At 41.4% G+C, this 26,541-nt stretch overlaps 2 protein-coding genes across 5 annotated transcripts in view; one reads left to right on the forward strand and one right to left on the reverse strand.

Moving 5' to 3' along the window:
• Window positions 1-7,698: 7,698 nt before the first annotated feature.
• gabrp (gamma-aminobutyric acid type A receptor subunit pi) lies at window positions 7,699-15,740 on the forward strand. The gene is made up of 10 exons (XM_061725814.1): window positions 7,699-7,781; window positions 9,193-9,275; window positions 9,407-9,519; window positions 9,595-9,662; window positions 9,760-9,977; window positions 11,350-11,432; window positions 11,536-11,673; window positions 11,753-11,905; window positions 14,522-14,715; window positions 14,805-15,740. Exons 2-10 carry the CDS (start codon window positions 9,223-9,225, stop codon window positions 15,135-15,137), a joined length of 1,353 nt encoding a protein of 450 aa, XP_061581798.1. The 5' UTR covers window positions 7,699-7,781; window positions 9,193-9,222; the 3' UTR covers window positions 15,138-15,740.
• The window catches only part of afap1l1a (actin filament associated protein 1-like 1a), a 39,606-nt gene continuing 28,620 nt past the window's right edge, over window positions 15,556-26,541 (reverse strand). For 3 of the 4 annotated variants that reach the window (XM_061725810.1, XM_061725811.1, XM_061725809.1), the window contains exons 13-19: window positions 25,547-25,692; window positions 25,380-25,452; window positions 24,865-24,979; window positions 22,567-22,734; window positions 20,973-21,148; window positions 20,766-20,891; window positions 15,556-17,121 (exon numbers count right to left, since the gene is read on the reverse strand). In XM_061725810.1, the coding sequence (XP_061581794.1) occupies window positions 17,095-17,121; window positions 20,766-20,891; window positions 20,973-21,148; window positions 22,567-22,734; window positions 24,865-24,979; window positions 25,380-25,452; window positions 25,547-25,692 (831 nt within the window). In that variant the 3' untranslated portion in view covers window positions 15,556-17,094. Of the gene's footprint in view, window positions 17,122-20,765; window positions 20,892-20,972; window positions 21,149-22,566; window positions 22,735-24,864; window positions 24,980-25,379; window positions 25,453-25,546; window positions 25,693-26,541 lie in introns of those variants that run through there. The other variant, XM_061725812.1, reaches the window with a different exon arrangement.

Below are 26,541 nucleotides of genomic sequence, written 5' to 3' on the forward strand. Positions count from 1 at the left end.
TTGACATTGACAAAACAACCTTAAACACAACCACTACAGCCCCAAACCAAAGCAGCGAGAGGGGACGAATGGGCAGTAGGGCATGCCCATATCAAAATTTCCTGAAATGTTCTAGTTAATTATTGAAACTGCATTTCTTTGTTCTGTTGGGTCAGGTAGCTCTGCTGTTGCCAGATTGGGTTGCAGGAGGTTCGGTACTGAAATAAGTGACATCCTTGACCGGTCCTGTCCTTGTGTTGTTGCCAGGTTCTGGGTGATTACAGGGCACAAATCAACACGAAATCCCCTGAGATCTGCTTGGCCGGTTGACGGATTGACACTTCAGTTACCCGATAAAAACAGATTAAAGAACTCAGAGCAGAGAACGACGGGTCTTACTTGACTGGCCAGAGAAGAGACTGATGAAAATAAGATGGAGATAACTGAGGGGAAGTAAACACACAGGGAGGGAGAGAGATAAATCAGAGCGTAGACTGTTCCTCTGCCCTACACTGTCATGACATATCAGGTTTGGGCACTTGGTAAGCCTCAAGAGTTTTGTATAAAACACAATTTTGCTTTTAGCCCCTGGATGTCCACAAGGGTGACTTCCAAAGTTCCTGTTTTCCACGAAGGTGGAGAGTCTCCAGACCGGAGAAAGCCAGGTTCCAGCCTGGTTTGGAGCAACACAGTGTTGAAGTGCACCCATTCATTTGTTTATTTGTTGGCACAGAAACAGTTACTGCTCACAGTGAAATGCTGCAAACAGAATGAAACATCAAGGATGGCTGAAGACAGCCAAACTTTATAACAAGCACATCTGAAGCTATTTAATTAAAATCTAGGTTATGTGTGTATTTCTATACAAAAACAAATCAGTAACACAAGTTTTGTCATCAAGAAGGTAGCCTAATTACATTTTTTAAATTGTCAGTAGTTAGAATATCTCTCTAACCTTTAACGAATTGATCATTACATTAAACAGCAGTGAAAGAGAAAAAAAACACAACCAGAAGCTAGGGGGGGAGTGCAGACGAGTGCAAATCAATGTGTTGGTAATGACCACAATTCCCCAGGATGGGTAATAACTGCATTTTCCCTGAAGCACAACTCTCCATTCTTAGTTTCCTGGTGAGTGTGATGGCTTGGGGGAAACAGTCCCGTCCCCCAGCTGTGCAAGGGGAAGGTAAACAGTGGATTTCTGAAACAAGAGGGAGACGGAGCATCCTGGTGGGTCAATCCTGCCTATAAAGATGAGCTTTCTGGCTTGTCTGCTCGAATAACAACCACGGCAGTCCTCGGGCAGGACAGGATGGAGCTCTGTTGGCAGGAGAGCGGGACTTCTGGCTTTTTCTACCAAGCAGACACTCACTGAGTCGGTGTAATACAGAGTCACATCCACGTTATTGTTACGTCTGTGTTTATCCCCGAGGAGCCAAGATCAATGCCAACACGGTGGAAATAGAACAGCAGGAAGATGAACACTTGTGTTAATTTTCTCTCCAGCTATGTCTCGTGGCAAATGACTCCCATTTGAAGAGATACCTGCCCTCACAAGGAAAATAACAACATTGGTTTTCCTTTCGTCAAGGAAATTACCTCACGCCAGTCACCCAGTTTGTAGCATGCAGCTTTTTAATGCTCGAATCAACCTGGAAGCATCCAAAAGACAATCGGATCAAGAGAAATAAGATTTTAAGATGAAGAGATTAAGCAGCTTATTTCATGCTATTTCGACTGAATTTCCAAATCCTGAACTCCTCATGCGGAAACTATAGGACAGCAGACTTTTTTTTGTTATTATTTGAATAGTTGCACTATATTCGCAGTTATCCTCACCAGCAGGACCACTGCTTTTTAATTTTTTCATAAGGAAGAATCCTTTATAAAGCACAAAATTACCCAAGACACGTTAAGTGTAAAAATTCCAACACTATTTATTATTGAAGCTGATGTACATTTGGTAAGAAAGTCACCCAAACTCTGGTGTCCGAAGTAAAGATTCGCTCCCAATTTTCAGCATGGTTTTATTGTAATCCTGCATGAGCTTTCTTTTAATAATGCTCTCTGCACTGTTGTGGTTATTAGTCCTTAAGGATGGCCTGCTCCCAGTCCCGAACAGAATGCTGTGCCATGCTCTATGATCATTGCTTTCAAAACATTTTAATTGCACTTTGGTGAATACAAAGATCTTGAGAGACCCAGCAGCTACCATTACATAAGTGACTGCAATGCCAGAAAGTGGTAACAAGATTGTAACAAGATTGTGAAAGAAACTTTTTTTTGAAAAAGAGATGAAATAGGAGAATTAGATATTTGCAAGAAATACGTGTTTGACAGGAACTTACAGCATATTCTTATTCCACATCTACCAGCACAATGACAGAAACATGACACAGCGTTGCAGCATCAACACACAAACACAAGAAACATCCCATAGGAAGAACTCTGCTGAATTATAACGCTGAGTTTAATTATTAATTGCTCCACAGGCCTAGAAAGAGACGCAACAGTCATGGGAGGACAGCTGGCTCAGGGGAGGAAGCGTCCGCGCCACATTAATTCAAGAGTTCCTCCTGGACGTGGCAGACGTCACAGCACACAGGGAGAGTTTATCCCCTCAGGGATGGAGGAAGAGGGGGGATATTAGGGAGGATGGGATTAAGCAGCATGGGATTCACGGGAAAGTTACCCAACTGGAGTTTTGCTGTTGCCAGGATGGTGTATGAAAAGTGGATGGATGGGAGGGAGAGGAAGGAAAAAGGGAAGACTGTGAGGATAGCATGAAGTAATTTAAATATTTCAAATAACAGCAGCAACAGGGGACATGGAGCAGATGAGTGACACATGAATCAGGGTTGGTTGCCGTGGCAGCAGGGCACTGTGAGAACGATGAACTGATTGCTTGTGACTTAAAAATGAAGGGATGGAGTGCTTTAAAGGGTCCTGTGAATAATATATTGATCTTAACGGGTGAGACTAAAAATGTTGACGCATTAGTGGGAAAAGAAACGTCTGAACAGGATTCAAGGAGATTTATTGTCATTCAAGCACACGTTTATACACAAGAGACATTTGCACTCAGGTCTGTCATAGTCCCTTTTACAAATGATTAAATTACAAAAACCAAAAACTTAAAAAAAGACCCCTATATGAACATTAAATACCAATATATAAACATGGGAATAAGCTCAAATAAGAAGAGATCTGAATCCAACGAGGAGAACAACTATCTCTCTACGATCTATTGACCAAAGTGCAGAATAAATTTGAGACAATGAGTCACTAACCAGCATGACTAAAACATTTTGACTTCTATATTTAAGAAATAGAGCAACTGCAGCCTCCAGCCGGCTTTATCTAAAAGAGAAGAACAAAAAAGCAGCAGTGGAACGATAAGTTATTGGTAGAGAGTAAAAAAACTGCTGTGGTTGTTGTCCATTTTGGACGGCGGTCCTGGACAGAGATTGAGAGTACAGTAAAGGGAAGAGATGTGAAGCAGCTCTGAACCTGCACCAGGTCTCAGACGGTCAACAAGGGCAGATGAAGCGCCTGCAGTTTTAAAAGGATAAACAACAACCACCACCATTTTTATTTTACTTATTTACTACTTTATTTACTACTTTATTTTTCTAGTTTACAAAAATGAGGCCAAAAAACCCCAAAAATAATACAAAGTACCCCCAAGATTCAGAAGCTTGAAAACCAAACTCTAGCAGTCACTTCATGACTTTCATCAGGGTCTCACATCGATGTTCTTCTCTACAACGTTGCTCAGTTGGTTGAAGTTTTTATGCACGGCTCTCTTAACATCCCACCACAGCATTTCAGCTTGATTTAAAACTGAGGATTTCAAAACAGAGATTCCTTTACTTTTTCCGCCGTTCTGATGCAGCTTTGCTGCTTGTCGTTTGAATCCTTCCCCTGTTGCATAACCCACTTTTTTCCCCCGCTTAAGATATCACACAGATCCCGATTTCTGCATCTCCAGTCAACAACAGTTATGTGTTCTCCATTAGCCAGGATTAAACTCACTTACCAACGTTTGCACATGACTTTACTTTGTATTGAGAGGATGCTTCATAGTTCAGTCAATAGGCAGAGACCAATTGAGCGCATAAAAGGATAATATGTGAATTGAGCCAGCTAATAAACCAGTGAGGGAAACAGCTCGACAGACGATGGTTAGGAAAATGCATTTTGAAGTCTTGAAAACATTCAAAGGAAGACACCGCAATTGGAAAGCAAATGTGGCAGATGACGCAGTCAGCTGAATGCTGACTAATACGCTGAGGCTGCGATTACTCGTTAAACTCCCAACTCACAGATAAGACACGTATGTCTTCCCCTTCAGGCACTTCTCCAACGTTTTCATCTGCCGTTTTCACTCCGGGCTGTCTGATTCACACGATGTTCTCGGGTGAATGCAAATCCAGTCATTATTTTCCCACAAAGCGCTGCAACGTCATCACTCAGATTAAGAAGAATAAAGTGTAACCAGTACTCAAGTTGTAAAAAAAAAATATCAGGGGGGATGGTGGATTTTATCATATGGGGACAGATAATTTGTGCTGATTACAAATAATATAATGTATTACAAATAATAGCAGTGACCAAAACACCTGCAGAAATACTGCAGGAATGACATAGCAGCAGTTAAATGCAGCCTTCTGTAAGCTTTAAATATCCACTGGGCTTACATCAAATACATCAAAACACAACAATAAAGAACAGTTTTCTGAACTTATCAATATGACTCTGTCCTTCACAGGATAAGTAAAATGGATCACTGCAAAAACTCAAAATCTTAACAAGAATATTTGTCTTATTTCTAGTTAAAATGTCTCATTTTAGTAAAAAAAATCTAAAAACAAGACTCATCACTGGAAAAAACAACAGTTTTCACCTGTTTCAAGTAGATTTTCACTTAAAATAAGTAGAAAAATCTGCCAGTGGAACAACATTTTTTTGCTAGTAATGAGAAGATAAATCTTGTCCCACTGGCAGATTTTCCTACTTATTTCAAGTGAAAATGTACTTGAAACAGGTGAAATTTGTCAAATAAGTTATTTTTCCAGTGATGACTCTAAATGTTGAAATAGCAGTAAAACCACATTCATTGATGAAATGACATAAGGGATGGAAAGGGGGGGTAGCAGTTTTACAGGGGGGGTGATTTTGACCGTTTTTATTTCAGGGGGGGATGCCATCCCCCCTCATCCCCCCTCAACTCCAGTACTGAGTGTAACACTGCTTTGTGACTGTGTTGTGTTAACCCCCTGGACTTGGACATGTCAGCTGGTTACTGACCCGTTAGTGGGGTCAGCACGGAGATTGCAGCCCTGCAGAGGGTGTGAGCACCTGTAATGAGACGTAACTCCTACCAGTGGGCTCTTGAGGGTCTGAGATGGGGCTCAGCTCCAGAGCCACGGGGAAGCAAGGACTTCATGAAGACTAATGACCAAAATATCAGCAGCACCAGAGAAACATAGCTCAGTGTTAAGCACAGACGACTGCTGTGTGTGGTCGAGTCACCATTATCACTGTTAGGAACTCTAAGCTGCATTGTATCTGGGTAAAATCCCAGATGGATTTATGGTCCAGGACAACTACCTCTATAAAGTGCTCTTGGCTGCAAGCAAGAAGGCTGTTACATGGAAATGGCTGCAAACAAATCTGCCATCAAAGACTGGACCACAATAGTTGAGTATATACGTCGCAGGGAAAAACTGACTTTCTCCTTAAGATTACAGGCTGAGCTGCATATAAAATACTGGGAAAGGTGGACTTTACATTCTGTGGAATGTAACTAATTGACTGTGTGAATGTAAAATCCTGTTTTCTTATTTTTATTAATGTATGCCCAGTACTCGAATTGAGGGGGGATGAGGGGGGATGGCATCCCCCCTGAAATAAAAACTGTCAAAATCATCCCCCCCTGAAATAAAAACGGTCCAAATCATCCCCCCTGTAAAACTGCCATCCCTCCTTTCCATCCCTTATGTCATTTCATCAATGAATGTGGTTTTACTGCTATTTCAACATTTAGAGTCATCACCAGAAAAATAACACCAGAAAAATAACTTATTTGACAATTTTCACCTGTTTCAAGTAAATTTTCACTTGAAATAAGTAGAAAAATCTGCCAGTGGGACAAGATTTATCTTTTAATTACAAGCAAAAAAATCAATCATCCACTGGCAGATTTTTCTACTTATTTCAAGTGAAAATCTACTTGAAACAGGTGAACATTGTTGTTTTTTCCAGTGATGAAAAGTGTTATAAGATTGTTTTACTAAAATGAGACATGTTAACTGAAATAGGACAAATATTCTTACTTTGAGTTTTTGCAGTGATCCATGTTACTTATCCTGTGAAGGACAGAGTCATATTGATAAGTTCAGAAAACAGTTTTTTATTGTTGTGTTTTGATGTATTTGATGTAAGCCCAGTGGATATTTAAAGCTTACAGAAGGCTGCATTTAACTGCTGCTATGTCATTCCTGCAGTATTTCTGCAGGTGTTTTGGTCACTGCTATTATTTGTAATATATTATATTATTTGTAATCAGCACAAATTATCTGTCCTCATATGATAAAATCCACCATCCCCCCTGATTTATTTTTACAACTCGAGTACACTGTATGCCCTAAGTCAACCTGTTTGTTCCCCTATTTAGTTTTTATTTATTTAATTTTAAATATAAATACAATTTTTTACTTCCTTTATTGTTGGAAAAAACTTGAAATCACCAATAAAGAGAAAGTTGCAAAAAAAGGAACACCAAGCTGCCTGTAGTCATCATGAATATCTCCATTTCTTTAGTTATCAAAGGTTCAAATGTGTTGCTCATGCGGCGAAGCGTCAACTCACAGGTATATCTGTTAGAGAAAAGCCGTTAAAAGATGTTGCGTTTATCTGGGCAGCACGGGCACCTTCCGGAGGTCGAGTCAGAGACAGAGCCCAGGGGGACGCCGGTTCAAATAATGATGCTAATGCGAACGGACGCAGGTCGGCGATGAGGGTGGCGAGGGAAGCATAGAGGGCCGAGCTCGGAGCCCACGAGGAGGGCCAGTGTCAGGCTAAATTGAAGGATGAAGAGGTGGATAGAGATTAGGCCCCAGAGGGATAACGGGAATGAGGGAAAAAAAAAGTAAAAGAGATTTGGGGGCTCAAACTAGATCTTGTGTGAGTGTGTGTCTCTGTGGGTTGCTCGCTTCTTTTAGAGAAGAGTTTGGAGGAGAAGACAGTGGCTTCACCTTTTTAAACCACTGTCAAAAGCTGGTGGAGGGTTAAGACTAAGGATTTGGTTTGTGTTTGAGCGAGGATTCAGCTAGGCATTTATTCACGGCCAAGATTAGAGTCAAGGAGCTGGGGATTGAGATGTGAATATCCTCACAAAAAGTGGGGAAATGTGTTTTTTCATGTGTGGACATAGCGGGCAGCTCAAAAGTGATGCTGAGTGGAATAAACTGAGAGAGGGATGGATAAGGAGGGGGGGGGGTGATGATTCCAGCTGTGCAGAGAGAGAGAGAGACAGAGAGAGAGAGAAAGAGAGGGGGAGACGGCAGTTGCACAAACAGTGAAACAACCAGCTGCAGCTCACACATCAGGATTACATCTTAGATCCAACGGTGGTTTCTTGATAACTGGGAGAAACCCTGGGATATCAGCAGAAACACCTGAGGACACGTGTGTACGCCACAGCCAGAGGAACCGGGAAGGAAACAAAGGATACTGCTGCAGAGGGGGAGGAGTGGAAGAATAGAAGCAGAAGATAAGTGTGGCAAGAGCAAATACAGGTGAGAGAAACTTCACGTGAGAAATGTAGAGGCGTGGAGGTATTTTAGAGAGAATTAAGAGGATGAAACGTAGAGATAGACGTGTGCAAGTGTGAGCAACAAGGAAGGGAGGAAAGGAAAGATGTGGTGCTGAAAAGTAGTATAAAAGAGGAAAGGAGGCTCGTCTGAGAGATAGGGTCATTAAGACGACACTAAATCAGAAGTAAAATATCAGCTTAAAGTCAAAAGCAACTTAAATGAAAAGACAGAAAACTATGCAGTCATGAATTAATCCTGACTGACATGAACAGAGAAGCAAATGTGTCCCAGTAATACCCACGTCTGTATAATAAATAACTTTATTTATCCGTTAGGAACTTCATTTGTGGAAAAGCATCAGCATCAGTGCGTGTATAGATAACATATGCAACAGGACAGTACAGAAACAAACCAAACAATCAATATAAAGCAACATACATTGGGCAATCACAAATACTGCTGGACTTAGATGCTGTAAAACCATAGCATAGATAAAATACGAGAGAAAAAGAGATAAAAAATATAAGTCCCCCGTTAAGTGCGTGATAAGTACAATGATTTTTTAAAAAATATGTATAGAAGCGGGTACAAAAATGAATAGGTAAGATCAGCTGTTTATGAGTCTGATTGATGATGGCACGAAGCTTGACACGGCTCTGTTTGTCCTGTATTATTTATAATGTCAGTGTCCAAATCAGCCGTGTTCCCGTGCTCATTAACCACTTTGATCAGTGCAACTTCTGCACGTTTAGTTTCCTTTGGGAAAAGCTGGAACATCGACATTTGCACGGCACGTTCGCATGATAGGGATGAACATACAAGAGGTAAATCAGTGGCAGCAAAACACAACAGGAAGGGCAGAGGGGAGGGACAAAACGACAAGCACTTGATTAATGGCTTGATTAGTTGTCAAGGAGGCTTTGTGAATAAACCATGAGGTATTGGCTGCAGAAATTCAGGAGAATACACACTCCTACCTGCAAGAAACACACACATCTACACACACACACACATGAACAAAGGTAAATATACAGCTGGATTCACATCCTTATTCACTCTCCATCTGTAATTCTCAACAAATAATGTTTTGGTTTGTGAAAGAGTGTGAGACAGCTAAAAGGAGCCGCTACCGGTGAGTTAATGGGAAAAACAACAAATAGATAGAAAAGAATCGATATAAAGGTCTGAGTGCTTTTCCTGAGATCAGAGCGGGGAGACAGCACAGTTTTGTGATGAAAGGGTGAGAACGATTGCTGAGCTGCAGATTTCCCCTGAGACCTGCCCTCACATCCAGTTAGCTGCTGCCATCCTCTGGTGAAGCAGCGCCGTCCCATCATGTGTGGAGGCAGACAGGAGAAAAGAGTACGTGTTCACGCTGTGGCCCTTCTTTCAGCACTTATCTGAGCAGCGTTGCTGACCTGCAATGTGTGTGGGACTGCGTGAGGTTCTGGTCCTGTGCCTGGCCGTCGTGAGGGGGTGAGGGACCCGAGCCCAAACACAAACACATGCTCACATTTCTGGAGGTTTTAAATGTGGGGCCATGCTCTGCACCAGCACCCACTGCTCATCTTACTTCATTTACTTCTCTACACTTTTTTTCTTATCAGAGGCTGTACGTTTCCTAGCAACAACTGGGGGGAATGGAACGACTCGCAGCTTCAGCCGACAATTCAGAGACTCATGAAAGGATACAATCGCTACCTCCGGCCTAATTTCAATGGTATTTTGTCAACCTGACACTAATTCCCGTCCACTACTGGTAGCTCTTGTAAAAAAACTTCTCTCTCCTGCACAGAAGGTCCTGTGGAAATTGGAATGAGCCTTGACATCGCGAGCATCGATGCCATCTCTGAAATCAACATGGTACGACCTCTTCCCCTCATGTTTCTGTGCCACGGGGTCAGTGACGGAGAAGGTGAAGGGTGTTAAAGCTGTCGTCTCTTTAATGTAACCCCTTCAGGACTACACTGCAACCATCTTCCTCCGTCAGCGCTGGCGGGACTCCAGGCTGGTGTTCCCGGGGAATGAGAGCGTGAGCGTGGACGGACGCCTGGTGTCGCTGCTCTGGATCCCGGACACCTTCATCCCAGACTCCAAGCGCTCCTTCCTGCATGATGTCACGGTGGAAAACCGCCTCATCCGCATCTTCAGCAACGGGACGGTTCTCTACGCCCTGCGGTACACCGTCTCCCATGCTGTTGTTACTGAACACACACTTCAAAATGTAAAAATGTGTCTTGACGTCTAATCTGAGCTGTCACTCTGCCACAGATCTCTCTTTTGACTCAACACCCCTCGTGGTTTGACTTGCAGGGTGGAGATGGAGATCTTATTGTGCATGAATGCAAACAGACATGTAGATTCATGTCTGTTAACAGTAATGGTGGCATTTCAACAGTGCATGCGTTAGAGCCCCGCCGGCGTATGTGGGTATATTACTATCTTTAGTCAAGAGCGCAGAGTTTTTGCTTTCATGCTCAGATATTGCTCTCCCTCACACTTAAAAAGTCCCTGCTTATCAGCAGATATGTTTTGCAGCACCACACATCTGGGTTTCTGTGCTCAGATTTGATCTTGCTTGTGAAAGGTTGCTCATTTGTTTTGAGTCCCCCCCTCCCCGTGTACTTGTGAATCTATTGTTCCTCCACTCTCAGACTGCTTTGAAATAACAACAAAAGCGAACACAACACCGAACGTGACACAGATCCTTGACAGTTTTCCTACACAGTTTTGCCTCCGCTGGTTTCAGCAGGTGACTAGAAATGTTATTCAACACAGCTCAAATCTGCTCTTAACTCTTGACAGTAAAGAAGGAGACATGAAACATGAAAGACACCAGCAGCATTTCCCTCAGCGGCCTAAATATCTGCTCGTACCAGGCCCTTTAGTACACTGAATGATCCTTGTCAAGGTGCTGATCAGTAGTTGGTGGTGATGGATGATGTCAGTGACCATCTGGACAGTGAGGCAGTAAGATCAGCGTCACATCTGTACGGAAGAGTATTAGGGCCAGAATGAGAAAAATAAAAATAATATTTTAGAGGAGGAAGATTTTTTTTTCATTATGCACTTCGAGAAAAAAGTCGAAATGTTGAGAAAAAAGTTGAAATGTCGAGATTGATGTCGAAATTTTAAGAAAAAAGTTGAAATGTCGAGAAAAAAGTCGAGATTAATGTTGAAGTATAATTTCGAGAAAAAAGTCGAAATGTCTAAAAAAAAAGTTGAAATGTTGAGAAAAAAAGCGAAATTTCGACTTTATTCACGAAATTTCGACTTTTTTCTCGAAATTGTATTTCAACAATCTCAACATTTCGACTTTTTTCTCGACATTTCGTCTTTTTTCTTGCAGTTTTAAGTGCACAATAAAAAAAAATCTTCCACTCTTTTTTTTCTCTTGCCTGTCCCTAATACTCTTCCGTACATCTGCTACTCTGTCGGCTGACGTTTTTTTACAGTAAATGGTCGTATCACAGAAATGAAAGAGCAACCGAAGCAGAACGGTGTTTTCAGGAGAAAGGTTTCTGATGCTCTTCCTGTGAATACCCAACAGCATCACCGCTACAATCGCCTGCAACATGGACCTGACCAAATACCCCATGGACAAACAGGTGTGCACGCTGCAGCTGGAGAGCTGTGAGTGATGGAACCACATTCATCCTTGTGTGTTTAGTATTAAAGTAAAGGAACGTTGTGCTGCTGCTGATCTCAGATTTGGTAAAGCATGTTATGTTGTCAGGGGGCTACAACATCCAGGACGTGGTGTTCTACTGGACCAGAGGGAACGACTCGGTGAAGGGCCTGAACACCCTGCGGCTGGCTCAGTACAGCGTGGAGAGCTACTACACGTCCGTGTCAGAGGCCATCTATGAAACAGGTACGGCGTGGTGTCACGCAGAGCACGAGTCATACACCTTTATCTGTCTGTGAACCCGGATCTTCCTGCTGCTTCACAGGCCATTACCCCAAGTTGGTGCTGCACTTTGCCCTGCGTAGAAACGTCCTGTTCTTCATCTTGGAGACGTACGTCCCCTCCGTCCTGCTGGTGGTGCTCTCCTGGGTCTCTTTCTGGATCAGCCAGTCGTCTGTACCAGCTCGGACCTGCATTGGTCAGTACCAGACTCTGCAGGTTACTCAACAGCTTCTCCCTCGGTGGCAGAAAACTCCTCACACTACCTTCTTCTACATGCTTAGTCTCATGTGCTTTTGTGTTTTTCCTAAGAGATAGTTCAGTTAAGACTTTATTTCTTAACCCAACTCTAACGTGTCCTTGCAATAGAATAGATAAATAAATAAATAGACCTAGATCAGGGGTCAGCAAAAAATGTTGAAACAGCCATATTGGACCAAAAACACAAAAAACAAATATGTCTGGAACCGCAAAAAATTAAAAGTCTTGTAAGCTTCAGAATGAAGGCAACACATGCTGCATGTATCTATATCAGTTATAACTGGGGGAAGATTTTTTTTTCATTCTGCACTTCGAGAAAAAAGTCGAAATGTCGAGAAAAAAGTCAAAATTTGGAGAAAAAACTCAAAATGTTGAGAAAAAAACTCAAAATGTTGAGGAAATAGTCAACATTTCGTGAAAAAAGTCGAAATGTCAAGATTAATGTTGAAGTACAATCTCTAGAAAAAAGTCGAAAAAAAGTCGAAATGTCGAGAAAAAAGTCTAAATTTCGAGAAAAAAGTTGAAATGTCGAGATTAAAAAGGAAAGGAAAAAGGAAGAAAAAAAGAGAAAAAAGGAAAAAAAGAAGAAAAAAAGAAGAAAAAAAAGAGAAAAGAAAGGAAAAAGAAAGAAAAAAGAAGAAAAAAAGGAAAAAAAGATGAAAAAAAGGAAAAAAAAAGGTCAAACATTTTTGAAAAAGCTCCAGGGAGCCACTAGGGCGGCACTAAAGAGGCTCTAGAGCCGCGGGTTGTCGACCCCTGACCTAGATGGAGGATGGGAATTCATGTCCTATTTAGGGCATTAATAGCTTAGGGGACAAAACTACATTTATACATTTTAGTTTTGCACAAAGGCATTTAAAACTACGGCCAGAAGGGAGATACTGGAATTGGCCGTATAGTGGATGAGATGTATCATCTAAGATGGACTCAGCTAGTTTCTGTAGCTGCACATTAAAGAGGCTCTAAGTTGAGTTGTGGCTCTCCAATTAGCTTACTGGCCCACCTCACAATCTGATTAAGCCAGTTTTTATTTTTTAGGGGTAAGTTGCCAAACCAGGACACTAAACTAAAAGAGATTATAGATTCAATAAAACATCTATAGAACATATAGGACTCTGGGAATGTTCACATATATGCATTCATGTGAAAAACAAACTACACGCTCTTTGATTCCTATGGTTTTATGCATCAGGATGCCTTAAATTAAAACATTTAAAAAAATAGATTTAAAAAAGAACACAACCTAATACATGTTTCCATTATTCATGCATTCATTATTCATTCACTGCATTCACCTGAGCCACAATATAGAGGCAGTGTGTGAAAAGGTAAGTACATCTGTCTGCTTCCACAGGAAATAAGACAGCTTATGGATGCATGGATGGATGAATGGATGAATGGATGGATGGATGGATGGATGGATGGATGGATGGATGGATGGATGGATGGATGGATGGATGGATGGATGGATGGATGGATGGATGGATGGATGGATGGACGGACGGACTTTGTATTACTAAGTATTAGCTCTGGGGTGAGGTAGGTTTTCCTCCAATTAGAGTATACATGGTGGTGATTCATAATTAACCCGTAGGAGGGTGTGTGGATGTTTGTTTTTCTTTTGCATCTGTGTGACATCCTTATCATCAATATAAGAAGTTAAATTATAACCAACATGAGAAAATTATTTGGGATCTAATGAGGGAGGTGACGTTTAGTCCGTCCATCCATTATCTGCACCTGCTTAGACCAGAGGTCGGCAACCCAAAATGTTGAAAGAGCCATATTGGACCAAAAACACAAAAATCAAATATGTCCGGAGCCGCAAAAAATGAAAAGTCTTGTATAAGCCTTAGAATGAAGACAAATGGCGAAAGGCAAAATGTTGAGAAAAAAATCGAAATTTTGAGAAAAAATTAGAAATGTTGAGAAAAAATCGAAATTTTGATAAAAAAGTCGAAATGTTGAGAAAAAAGTCGAAATGTCGAGAAAAAAGTCGAAATGTCGAGGAAATAGTCAAAATGTCGAGAAAAAAGTCGAAATGTCGAGGAAATAGTCAAAATGTCGAGAAAAAAGTCAAAATGTCGAGAAAAAAGTCGAAATGTCGAGATTAATGTTGAAGTACAATCTCGAGAAAAAAGTCGAAATGTTGAGAAAAAAGTCAAAATTTTTTCAGAAAAAAGTCGAAATGTCGAGATTAATGTTGAGGTACAATTTCAAGAAAAAAGTCGAAATGTCGAGAAAAAAAAAGAAAAAAAAGAAAAAAAGGAAGAAAAAAAAGAGAAAAAGAAAAGAAAAAAGGAAAAAAAAGATTTTTGAAAAATCTCCAGGGAGCCACTAGGGCGGCGCTAAAGAGCTGCATGTGGCTCTACAGCCGCGGGTTGCCGACCCCTGGCTTAGACCTATCCAGGGTCAAAGGTCACAGAAGTCCATCCCAGGTCTGTGTGGGTGAAATGCAGGGTAAACCAGGGACAGGTCACCAGTCCACACACACTCACATTGGACCACTTTTTTACACTGAGAAACAAAGACAAATCCCTGATGTGTCCCTCAGGGGTGACGACGGTCTTGACGATGACCACTCTGATGATGGGGGCCCGGACCTCTCTGCCCAACGCCAACTGCTTCATAAAGGCCATCGACGTCTACCTGGGCATCTGCTTCACCTTCATCTTCGGGGCACTGCTGGAGTACGCCTGCGCCCATTTTTACACCATGCAGCATCAGACCATAGAGGATTTACACAGGGTGAGAGACGCAGACGCGTGACTTAAAGGTCTTTTATTTACATATGATTACAAACCCTGTAATTATAAATGAATCTGTGTATCCGCCAGGAGCTGCTGAGGGAGTTAAGCGAGTCCAACGGGAACGGCTTAATCCCCATCATCAGCTCCAGCCGGCCCAGCCCGTCCGTTGAGCTGGGCTCCGCTGCAGAGTCCACAGAGCACCCGGTGAGCAGCGAGATGAAGAAGCCTGCTGCATCCAAGGAGGAGGAGACGGCCAGCCAGGGCTGCGGCCTGTCATCCGTGAAGCACGCGTCCCGCAGGGCGGCGGCTGTTTTCGTAGTGGAAAACCCACACAACATCGATCGCCATGCCCGCACCGCATTCCCCTCAGCCTTTCTCTTCGTCAATATCCTGTACTGGCTTTATTATCTCTTCCTCTGAGCGCCGGCTCCAGGCTGCTGAATAGTTAATCTCAACATCTCCAATCTGCTCTACCTCTTCAATTTGAGCTCCAATACCAGTCGCCACTGCCTGGATCTGAACTGATCTCGTGAAACCTCTTGCACCACAAAGATTAAACCTTTTTTAGGGCTACAAATTAGTAGCAGCCGTCCTGTACTTATGGTCTGTATTGAAAAGCTATGACTATAAATCATTATGAATGGATGGGTCTCACTAATTTAGCATGTTGGAGTCCTGTTGGAGTCCTGGTGAAGTCTGGCAGCTAATTACAAATCTACAAAACTAACCAGGAAGAGTTAACTTATTCTTACGAACAGCCTGAACTCCACCAGTCTGATGTGCTGCAATGAAATGCCTTCATTAAGTGACTCGTGTAGGTGTGCTTTTTTCTTGCTTCGTTTGTAATGCGTCATTTGAGACAAATTTCTGTATATTTACTTTAAGAAATTCAGTGTGCAATTAAAATAAAAAAGTGACTGTGTGAGGGGGATGTCGTGTTGGGAAAGAATGCCATTGTGTGGTCTGTTTGGACAGTAAGGGGGACATTTATTAGTCCCTCATCCGGGTGCATAAAGTGCAAAAGTCAACCACAGGTTCAGCTAAGGTGTAAAAAAAAAAGACAACTGACCATTTTCTTAACTGAAAAATATTGATTTGCAAAACTTTGTTAGTGATTGAATTATCTAGAATAGTAATATTAAAACTCTGACTGGATGTTAACATTTCTATTTGGATCAAATGCGGAAAGTGGAAAAGTTAATATTTACACCAGCTATAGATAAAGCTGTACTTTCCAAGTAACACAGATGAATAGCACAGATTCATTCCTCTTCCATGTCTGGAAGAGGAATGTGCACAAGTTTCAGACACCTGTTTAGTCAAGAAATGCAGTCATTTAAAATTAGTCTGGCCTGCCATACTTATATACTTGGTCCAAATGGACCTGGTTCTCCTCTCGTTAACAGCCGTTTCCACTGGTGCAAAACATACCAAAACCAATCGCAACACTATTCCTTTGTTGATACTAGTCTGGTTGTTGCACGTGCCGCGTTTCTCTAATCGGTCGTATGCAACAGCAATCACAGTTGAATCCAGAGGAGCCAGACTAATTCTTAGTATCCACAGGACAGAATTAGGAGGTCTGGCCAGGCTTTTTGAAAATAGAAACAATAAGAAGAGAAAGAAAACCAATTCTGCAACATAAGGTTAAAGATCAGAGAGTCTGTCTGGAGTTAAGTCTGAAATTTAGCAACATACAGTACCTGCCTAGTGTATCGCCTTGGAAAACTGTCACTTGGTTTGGTTTTCATCATGGTAGTGTGGCGTTGTATGAAGAAAATAATAAATAAAAAACACTTTAAGTGCCCTAAACTTTTGCACACTGCTGAAAGGGTTGCATGATGAAAACTGAATCACTGTATAAAAAGTAGAAAACATAGAAAACAGTAGTCACAGATCACTATGTACAAGCAGAATAAAAACACTGTGTCATATAAAAAGGCCCGTTAAAGTAAGAACTACTTTTCACCCTCTTCTCCAACAACACATCACATTTCTGAGGTTTGCAGGCTCGTGAACAGTCCAACGTTTCACACTCTCTACTTTGCAAAGGCACATTTGATGCACTCCCTCTGCTCTTAATACACTTGTCTTGCGCTTTTCTTTCATGAACTACGTGTCCTTGCTTTGCGTCTGTCCATATTTTAAACGGTGCTACTCCAGGCAGTGAAAGGACTTGGATACAGGGCGTGAACACTAACATGATCCAAGCAGTCCTGAAGAGAAGATATTCAAGACTCTACCTCCACCTAGTGGCTGATGGTTGGTTCTTGATTTTTTTATTAGTTTAAATATGTCCTTGGCACAAATGGTGGGTTTTTCTTGAAGTCACACCCTGATATCCTTTTAGTCTTCAGTCCTGTCCAATAATCCCCTTCTAGGTTCCTTTCTTCGACTCCCATTCCTGCAGAAACAGAAAACCAGATGAAAAAACGTATAAACTATGCATCAATAACATCCATGTTCTTCATAAAGCGAAGCCCGTTTAGTTCAGGGCAACAAGGCAATGATACCGTGAGCTTCGTCACGTATAAAATTGTTACTCTTGAATAAATAGTGGAATTAGTCAAAATACTGGTACTGATGTATCATCAGAAAATGTCACAAAACAGTTACTTTAAAAAGAAACCTCATGAAGAGCTTTTTATTCAGGAGCTTAAAGCAGTCATGGATCCGTGATCGATCGCTGCTATATATTCAAAACAGTCCCCGAAAAGAGACTTTATAAAGAGTAAAATATAAAATTGTTACTATTAAAATTTACAAAAATGTAAAAAATTTGCACCGTTGATCAAAACTTGTACTGATGTATCATCAAAAATCATCACAAAATTTTAAAATTACTTAAAAAAAAAAAAAAAAAAAAACTCTTGAAGAGCTCCTTAAATATGGAGCCAAATCAGGGCCAAAAGTTTTGCTAATTTGAAAATAAAATTTGAACCTGAAATTTTTTTTTTACAGTTTCAGTTTTATTTTTTTCAGTATCAGATCTTTTTTTCAGTTTCAAATCTTTTTATTTCAGTTTCAAATCTTTTTTTCAGTTACAAATCTTTTTTTTTCAGTTTCACGTCTTTTTTTTTCAGTTTCACATCTTTTTTTTTCAGTTTCACTTCTTTTTTTTTCAGTTACAAATTTTTTTTTCAGGTTCAGACTTTTGGCCCGGATCTGGCGTGGGGGGCGTGGCATCAACTGAGAGGGGCGTGGCATCATGAGTGACAGCAGAACAGAGAAGGCGGGGGACGTTCTTCAGTCATGTTGCCTTCAGGAATCGTAGGTTGCAGAAGTTATCAGTAGAAGTTTGATTCAACACTGTATATACACCATATTCACGTGATTGGCAGTGGAAAAAACTGATATTAGTGACACATTTCTGTTTAAAAAGCTGTTTTAGACCGTACTTGGTAGTATGTGGAAGTGGGAAATGTCAAACTTTAAAGTGTGGCTGTTGAACTGTACAGTCTGGCATAGATTATTGCTTTTATACTGCGATTGGTGCCAAGTACGGTCTAAAACAGCTTTTTAAACAGAAATGTGTCACTAATATCAGTTTTTTCCACTGCCAATCACGTGAATATGGTGTATATACAGTGTTGAATCAAACTTCTACTGATAACTTCTGCAACCTACGATTCCTGAAGGCAACATGACTGAAGAACGTCCCCCGCCTTCTCTGTTCTGCTGTCACTCATGATGCCACGCCCCTCTCAGTTGATGCCACGCCCCCCACGCCAGATCCGGGCCAAAAGTCTGAACCTGAAAAAAAAATTTGTAACTGAAAAAAAAAGAAGTGAAACTGAAAAAAAAAGATGTGAAACTGAAAAAAAAAGACGTGAAACTGAAAAAAAAAGATTTGTAACTGAAAAAAAGATTTGAAACTGAAATAAAAAGATTTGAAACTGAAAAAAAGATCTGATACTGAAAAAAATAAAACTGAAACTGTAAAAAAAAAATTTCAGGTTCAAATTTTATTTTCAAATTAGCAAAACTTTTGGCCCTGATTTGGCTCCATACTTAAACCAGTTACAGATCTGTGATCAATCGCAGCTATATATTCAAAACAGTCCCCCAAAAAGAGAATAACACATAAACTGACTATTTGCTTAGAAATGATGTTTGCAGGGCCTTTGTAAAGAATTAGGTCCCATCAAAACACAGATTCAGAACTAGTGTAAATTTCCCTGATCTCGGGGCCAGGGACTGTGGACTTTTCTATACTCACTCCGGTGCTACAATTGATCCCAATATTCTATTTCAGAGTCTTGAACATGTTATGAAGATTGAAGGAGGCACATTAGCCTGATTAAAGTAACATATATCCTTGTCTAAGTGAGGATTCTTCCTCTTGGACCAGAGTTGGTTCTGGTGCTCCACAGGGTTTTGTACTCGGATCAATACTTTTGCATTTTAGATAAACTACCATAAAACCTTTGTGAGGCAGCAGGCGGTACATCTTTATTGCTTTTCAGATGATCCTCAGCTGAACTTATCAATGATGTCATGATTCAACAACATAAAGGATTGGCTGTCTTTCAATTTCCTGCCACTAATTTCATTTACGGCCTAGTCTGTTTTCTTTGGACCTGAACTCCAGATAAATGAACTCTCTGGCCTTCTGGTTAGTCTGGATGCCGTCACCCTGGCAACGGCCGTGGACCTCCAAACAACAGTCACGTTATAAAGAAAGTAAACCATCTTTTCATTCCAGGGCTTTAGCTATCACAACTTTATTTTAAAATCGATCATACCGACTTTACCAGGTCTTAAAATTAGGCACCATCAACAAAACCTCACGTAACTTGTTACACTGTCGTTATTAACCTTGAGTAATTCTTTCTGAATGACCTCATCAGCCCCATCACTGTGGAGGGGCTTTGTACCACTCTTATTTTTCAGTGCTGTTTTAACTCGTTGATGTTTTCAGGGATTATTTTAACACAAATTTTTGAACATCCCACCACAACATTTTAGTTGCACTTTGACAGGGTGATCTGAACATCTTCATTCTGTTTCTTTGTAGACTTGCAGGCGTGTCTGGGTGACAATGCCCGCTGTACGACTTCATTCATGCCAAGCTTTTGGACAAATGGGCTCGACATTTGACCTCAGTATACAGTAGACCTATACAGCTGATGAAATCCCTGCAAACCTTTTGACTGGAAAACAATCCCAAACGACCACCACCCCACCACCGTGCTTGACAGTTAGAATGAGTTACGATGAGCTGCCCCAAAACAGGAAATATTACACCAAGTCATGTGGTTGTTTAAATGCTGCTTTGAAACCTAAACCATGGTCTTTTTACAGAGAAGATTATTCCAGCTTTTGCTTTGATTGCCACTTTTGAATAATCTTTGGATTGTAAAATTGCAAATAACCTGCATAACTGCAAATAACCCTCCCCCGACTGATGGGCAGCAACAACTGCTGGGATCAGAGCTGATGTCTTTCCATTTAGACATCGTGTTAACACACAGCTGAATTTTCCAGCTCCCAAGTGTGTTTGATCAGCAGCGCTGGACTGCCACTGACTCTTTAGTTCCAGTAAAAGCAGTAAAGATCTATCATGACCACGTCTAACTGTTGTTCATATGAAGTTTTATTTACCCAATTTTAAAACCTGGCAAGGACGGGATTCGTTGTTTATCGTCCGGATACAGCGGAAGCACCTGGCCGTTCTTTTTACACTACTGCATCAATAAAATGTGCAGAGCAGCAGTGTAAAAAAGCCGGTTTACGTGGCACCCGCTGCTTAATCACCTCGCAACATGAGTTTTTGACGTGCTGAAGCAGTTGCGTACCTACTCCACGTATAGCAGTGGAATCACATGTGATAATAATTACTGTGGCACACATAACAAACGGACAGGAGTTAATTGTAAATGTTCACCACACAAAGACTCGGTATGTGGGAAAAGTGAAAGGCCGTATGAAGATAACACCTGCTGCTGTGACTCTATTAACTACCTGTGGAGACCATGTTTAGCGACAACGTGAGGATTTGTTCATAAAGTCAGCAGGCAAAAGGCAGCATAAATGGATGGTAGTGACCTTTGCTTTCTGCATGACGGTTCCAGTAGAGGAGGCATAGACGGGCGGAGGTCTCTTCCGCATCTCTGCGGCGCAGTTCACTGGTAAAGAATCGCTGTAGATATTCTGGATCTTTTTCCTAGAGGGCTATAAAAGAGAAAAAGAAAGAAAATCTTGAGGATCAATTAAAAGCAACCCTGTCATTTGATAATAAGGCACCAATCATACCGTGACCGGGGGCTTGCCCTCCACCGGGGCGCCCAGCGCTCCGCCTGCCAGGCTCTTCTTCAGGTTTTCTTTGACCTGCGTGAGCCGGAGCTCCAGGTCCACTCTCTCAGCCTCCTTCACCCGGCACGCCTCCTCCAGCTCCAACACACGCTTGTTCAGGAACAACTTCCTCTTGTCTGTCACGCAATCAGGAATCAAAGCAACACAGCTGCTCATTTGTGCTTCACCTTTTCAATAAATTGCAATTATTACATAAAGATAACATAAACACTGGCAGGTAAAAACTCCCCTGGTGGGAGAAAACCTTAATCCAAACAGTGGCAAGAAAACCTCCCCTTAAGGAGGGAAGAAACCTTCATCATAATGGGGGGGGATACCTATATTTCCCTTTTTAAAGGGAAATCTTTGTGTATAATGATTATAAAACTTGGTCAAACTTACTTACTTGAGTAAAAGATTTCTAAAATCAGTCTAGATCAAAGTCTTGCTCTGCTGGCATCCTGCCATGTGGAACTACAGGAAATTAATTAAATCAGACGAATACATTTTCTTAAGCACGTTGTTGGTTTTAATAAGGATAGTTTTTATTTCTCCCTGTAGGGGAGTTGTCCTCTCACACGACCTTCTAATAAAGGGCTTCAGAGGGAAGAATCTGATAAATAACAGTTACTTAGTTTGTACAATGGATAGATTAAATATTAACTGTCTGGCTGCAAAGTTATGAATATTTTTTATTTGTTTAACGGCCATGTTAGGGCTTTGGGAAGCGCTGAGCCTTCATCTGGGTCCTGGTGCTTGTTTTACTCTGCAAACGGAGACGCAGATGCGTGATATTGTCACGCTGTTCATTGTAGGTTCAGTTTCTCATCATCTTTACCAGAGGTGTCAAGTAATGAAGTACAAATACTTTGTTACCTTACTTAAATATAAATTTTGGTTATCTATACTTCACTGGAGTAATTATTTTTCAGACGACTTTTTACTTTTACTCCTTACATTTTCACGCAATTATCTGTACTTTTTACTCCTTACATTTTAAAAACAGCCTTGTTACTCTATTTCATTTCGGCCTTTAAAAAATAACTATCCAGTTAAATTGCTCCATCCGGATAGAGTGAATTTGGTTGTGGTTGTTTCAGATGTTCTTGTCCAGTTTTGTTCTTACATCCGTTCCCTCAGATTCCTGCAACTAAACTTGGATGTACATTCCAATAAAGGTTAGGATAAATGATAACATGCCTCTGAAGTTTGACTTTTTGCACCATTACAATACTTATAGGCAACTAGTCATCATATCTCCTGCTCTCTGAAACACATGTTAATGCTCAATAGTACACATATATGGTTCTTTAATATATTTGCATTATACTAAGATGCATTTTCAATGGCTTTTGTCCTTAATGGCTTTTTCCCCCTTACATTACTTTTACTTTTATACTTTAAGTAGTTTTGAAACCAGTACTTTTATACTTTTACTTGAGTTAAACTTGAGTTGATACTTGACTTCAACTTCTACAGGAGTATTTTCAAACTCTAGTATCTATACTTCTACCTGAGTAATGAATGTGAATACTTTTGACACCTCTGTCTTTACCAGAGCTCGTCTTCAGCTCGTCCTTCAGCTCCCGCTTCTGCCGCCGGAGGGTCACAAGCGTGTTCCGTATCCCATCCCTCTCTCCTTCCAGCTCCTCTTTCTCTCTCAGGTAACGCTTGGCATCCTCCTCTGCTCGCGTTTTCCCATATCTTCCATACTGGTTGGCATCTAGACGGGATCAAAGGTGAAAAAAGTGTGAAAGCTGATCTGCGTCTCTGCCTCATTAATACCGCGCCCTCCTCGTGAGGAGTCCGGCGATGCCTTTGGAAAGCTCATGAAAGCAAAGCACACCAACCTGACCTTTGTTCCACAATTCAAAGCATTCGTAAAATGATATGGTGCACGGAGACGAGACAAAGGCGAAGGTGAGACGGCACATCTAATGTGAGCACCTTATAAATGTCAGGACGCATCCTGAAGCTCTCATCCCTGGACGGGGAAGCAACACTATCCAAACTACCTGCACTGGTATCACCTTTAGAAAAGCCACTAATCTCCTCCACTGGTAAAGAAAATGACAACAGGGCAGGTGGGAGACGCAAGAGAAGAGACAGATTAGGGATGGAAAATGAGAATATGATCATGAGGGAAAGGAGAAATAGTGAACCGCATGGAGACTGCGATTATGTCTGTCAGGATAGTGTGAGCTATACGGCACCAGAGCCCTGGGATTTATGACCCGTGTGTGGGATGGGACTGAGATACATTAACACGGGCCATCCGTATCGCTTTTAGTTCCCTTCTGTCTCCTCAGTCTCTGCTTGTGGAGGCAGATGGAGAAAAGAGATGGGTATCTAATGTGACATCAAATGCTGAGGATGCATTTACTTCCAAAGAAGTCTTTAATGAAACGCCTAATGGATCTTTATAAAAAGAAACATATTGCAGCATTAATCAATTTATTTATCAAAGGGTGTAGTTTTTCCCTCCATTTATTCAGTATATCATCTTTATCACGACAGCACGGGGTGGGGGGGTTCTGGATGGAGTGCCGGTTCACATCCATAAAACATTTACAATGACCATTCAGTCTCACACGCATATCTTTGAACTGTGGGAGGAAGTTGGAGTAAGTAGACGCCTAACTCTGCTATACACACCACGCCGTACCCAGAAGCCCCAGCCAATAACTAGTTTCTGACCGTCTGAGGCCAGAGTGATATCCAGGCTGACAAAAAACTTAAATGCATCCGGTTAATTTTAATTTGTGGAAAGCTTTAGTAAAACATTCATTCAATAAACCAACAAATTCCCAATCAATTGCGTTGTTCGTTGTATCACTCGTCAGTATATACCACAGTATACTGCACTTCCTGGCGCTGGTCTCTCCAACGGGTGCAAACATGACATCATGATAATAATAGCAGAGAAAAATTAAAGCTGCAAGCAGTGATGAACGGGCCCTCACACCCTTGTGCACGTTCAGGCTGCAGTGGAAGCTTGTATGACTTGCATGTAGATTCTTCAGGCCACCCACGACTCTGTATGTCAAACAATTCAAAAGTTATGGCAGAAAATAAGATCCATCAAATATCGACCAATCAGAAGAAGGGGTGGGGCTAATTCATGCCAATGAAGGTGAAGTACTTAATACAGAGTCCGATGACAACACCCACATGTCTTTACCACAACCCGTTCAAAAGTTATGGCAGAAAATAGAAACTATCAAAGATCGACCAATCAGATGAAGGCGCTTTTTGGCGTCTATTGTCGCCACGGTAACGCTTTTGACTGAGAAAAGTAATGCGCCGTAATGCGATCGAAACGCACATTTTGATGTATGACACACCTGGGTGCTCGTTACGGTTCGGGCGAAAAAGCGTCCGAAGAAATGGCATAAATTGTGCCAAAATTACATGATTAATTCTTCCTGTTCGTTTTCGGCCATGGCGCCAAGAGACTTTTCTTTAAGTTGCGACATGAGACAGGTGTGTACTGATTTTCGTGCACGTACGTCAAACTGTATTGTGGGGCTTGAGGCACAAAGTTTTCTAGGGGGCGCTGTTGAGCCGTTAGGCCACGCCCATTAATGCAAACCATGAAATATCAAATTTTTCACCAGGCCTGGCTTGCGTGCAAAATTTGCACGTTTAGGGGGGCAAAAAGGCCCTCATTTCATCAGAAGAAGAGTTTCTCTGCATTAAATTAAAACAAAAACCCCAGTCTGATGTAAAGAATTTGCCCTTTCTATGTCCTCTGTCTTTAACTGGATAAAGCAACTTTTTTGTTTTTTTTAGTACACAAAGGCTTCACTCCATCCGTCCGTGTAATTTTGGAGAACCAGCTATGCACACTTACTGGAGCCCGTTCTCTTGAGGGAGACGAGCGGCTTGGTTCTGTCTGAGTCGCTGCTGGAGAAACTGGAGCGCCGCTTCCCTTGATTCCCAGATTGCTGCTTGCGGTTCTCCCTTAACTGGGTGGAGCAGAGAAAGGGGGGTGGGCAGGACAGATGTGGGAGGACGGGAAGAAAAAGGACAGATTTGGTGCGTTAGACTTAAACTTGTAAACTTCTCTTCATCTTCATCTTGGCTGAGGTGTGACTGCTTTTGTCAGAAGGTGGTGACAGGCGTCAGGGGTTAACCGAGGAGTTTACAGGCTGTGAAACTACCAAGGCCTTCTCGTCTTTCTGTCACTGGTCTGAGTCCAACTTTTTTTTCCCTCTGCCTGGGAGACGTAACAGAACTCCCTCCATCTATCTAAGTGACTGATCCCAACAGCTGCAAACACTCAATCAGCTCCTTATCTTATCAAAGCTGAGCGTGACACACCAGTAAATGTGGAAACGTTTGTGAATCCCAGCATGCACGTCCCACCTTAATGTCCTCGTTAGGGACCTCGTCGTACGTCCTGGAGTCTGTGGAGGCGCTGCCGGAGGAGGTGGCCCACCTGAGAGGACAGCGAGGAGAGAGGAAGCATGAAGTCGAACCATCCCCACTGTGTCCTGAACTCCACCAAACACCCCGACCCCCAAGTCACTCACAGGAAGGAATGCCGCGCGGCGTCGCGGATGTTGGCGATGGCGTCCACGTTGGCGTAGTCGTAGTGCAGAGACTCCGGGTCCGTGGCAGAGCCCGTTTCAGCCAGGAGCACGCCCAGCCAGCGGCCCAGCTCCTCAGAACTGCTCGCCTTGTGAAGGAAAGACAGGAAAAGAAGGTGCTTTTATTGTAATCCATAACTGGATGATATAAGAATTTATAGGTTATTTATCATCAGAATCAGAAAGGGGGTTTATTGCCAAGTTTGTTAACACACACAAGGAATTTGTTGTGGTGATTGGTGCAATACAGTAAAAATAAAAATAAAAATATAAAAGCAAACAAATATATGGAGATAAACTAAGAGATAGAATAAAGTAAAATGTATAACAGAAATAAACAGAAATGTACAATATGAGGATCAAAAAGTGCCGGATATGAATCTTTACAAAAAGTGACGTAGGTGACGTAGAAGATACATTGAGAAGATACATTTATTTCTATAAATATATGCATTGACTACCAGGTCACAAATTCAAAGAAGACATGCCATGCAGAAGTGGAGCAAGAATTAGGAAACACATTGACATACACTGAAAAAACTCAAAATCTTACCAGGAATATTTGTCTTATTTCTATTTAAAATGTCTCATTTTTAGTCAACAAATCTCATTACACTTAAAACAAGAGTCATTACCAGAAAAATAACTTGTTATTTTACAATTTTCACCTGTTTAAGTACATTTTCACTTGAAATACCGGGTAAGTAGAAAAATCTGCCAGTGGGACAAGATTTATCTTCTCATTACAAGCAAAATAAATCTTGTTCCACTGGCAGATTTTTCTACTTATTTTAAGTGAAAATCTACTTGAAACAGGTGAAAATTGTTGTTTTTTCCAGTGATGAGTCTTGTTTTAAGTGTAATGAGATTTTTTAATAGAATTTTAACTAGAAATAAGACAAATATTCTTGTTAAGATTGTGAGTTTTTGCAGTGTAT

This window comes from Cololabis saira, chromosome 7 (assembly GCF_033807715.1).
Source record: "Cololabis saira isolate AMF1-May2022 chromosome 7, fColSai1.1, whole genome shotgun sequence".
Classification (NCBI taxonomy): Eukaryota; Metazoa; Chordata; class Actinopteri; order Beloniformes; family Belonidae; genus Cololabis; species Cololabis saira.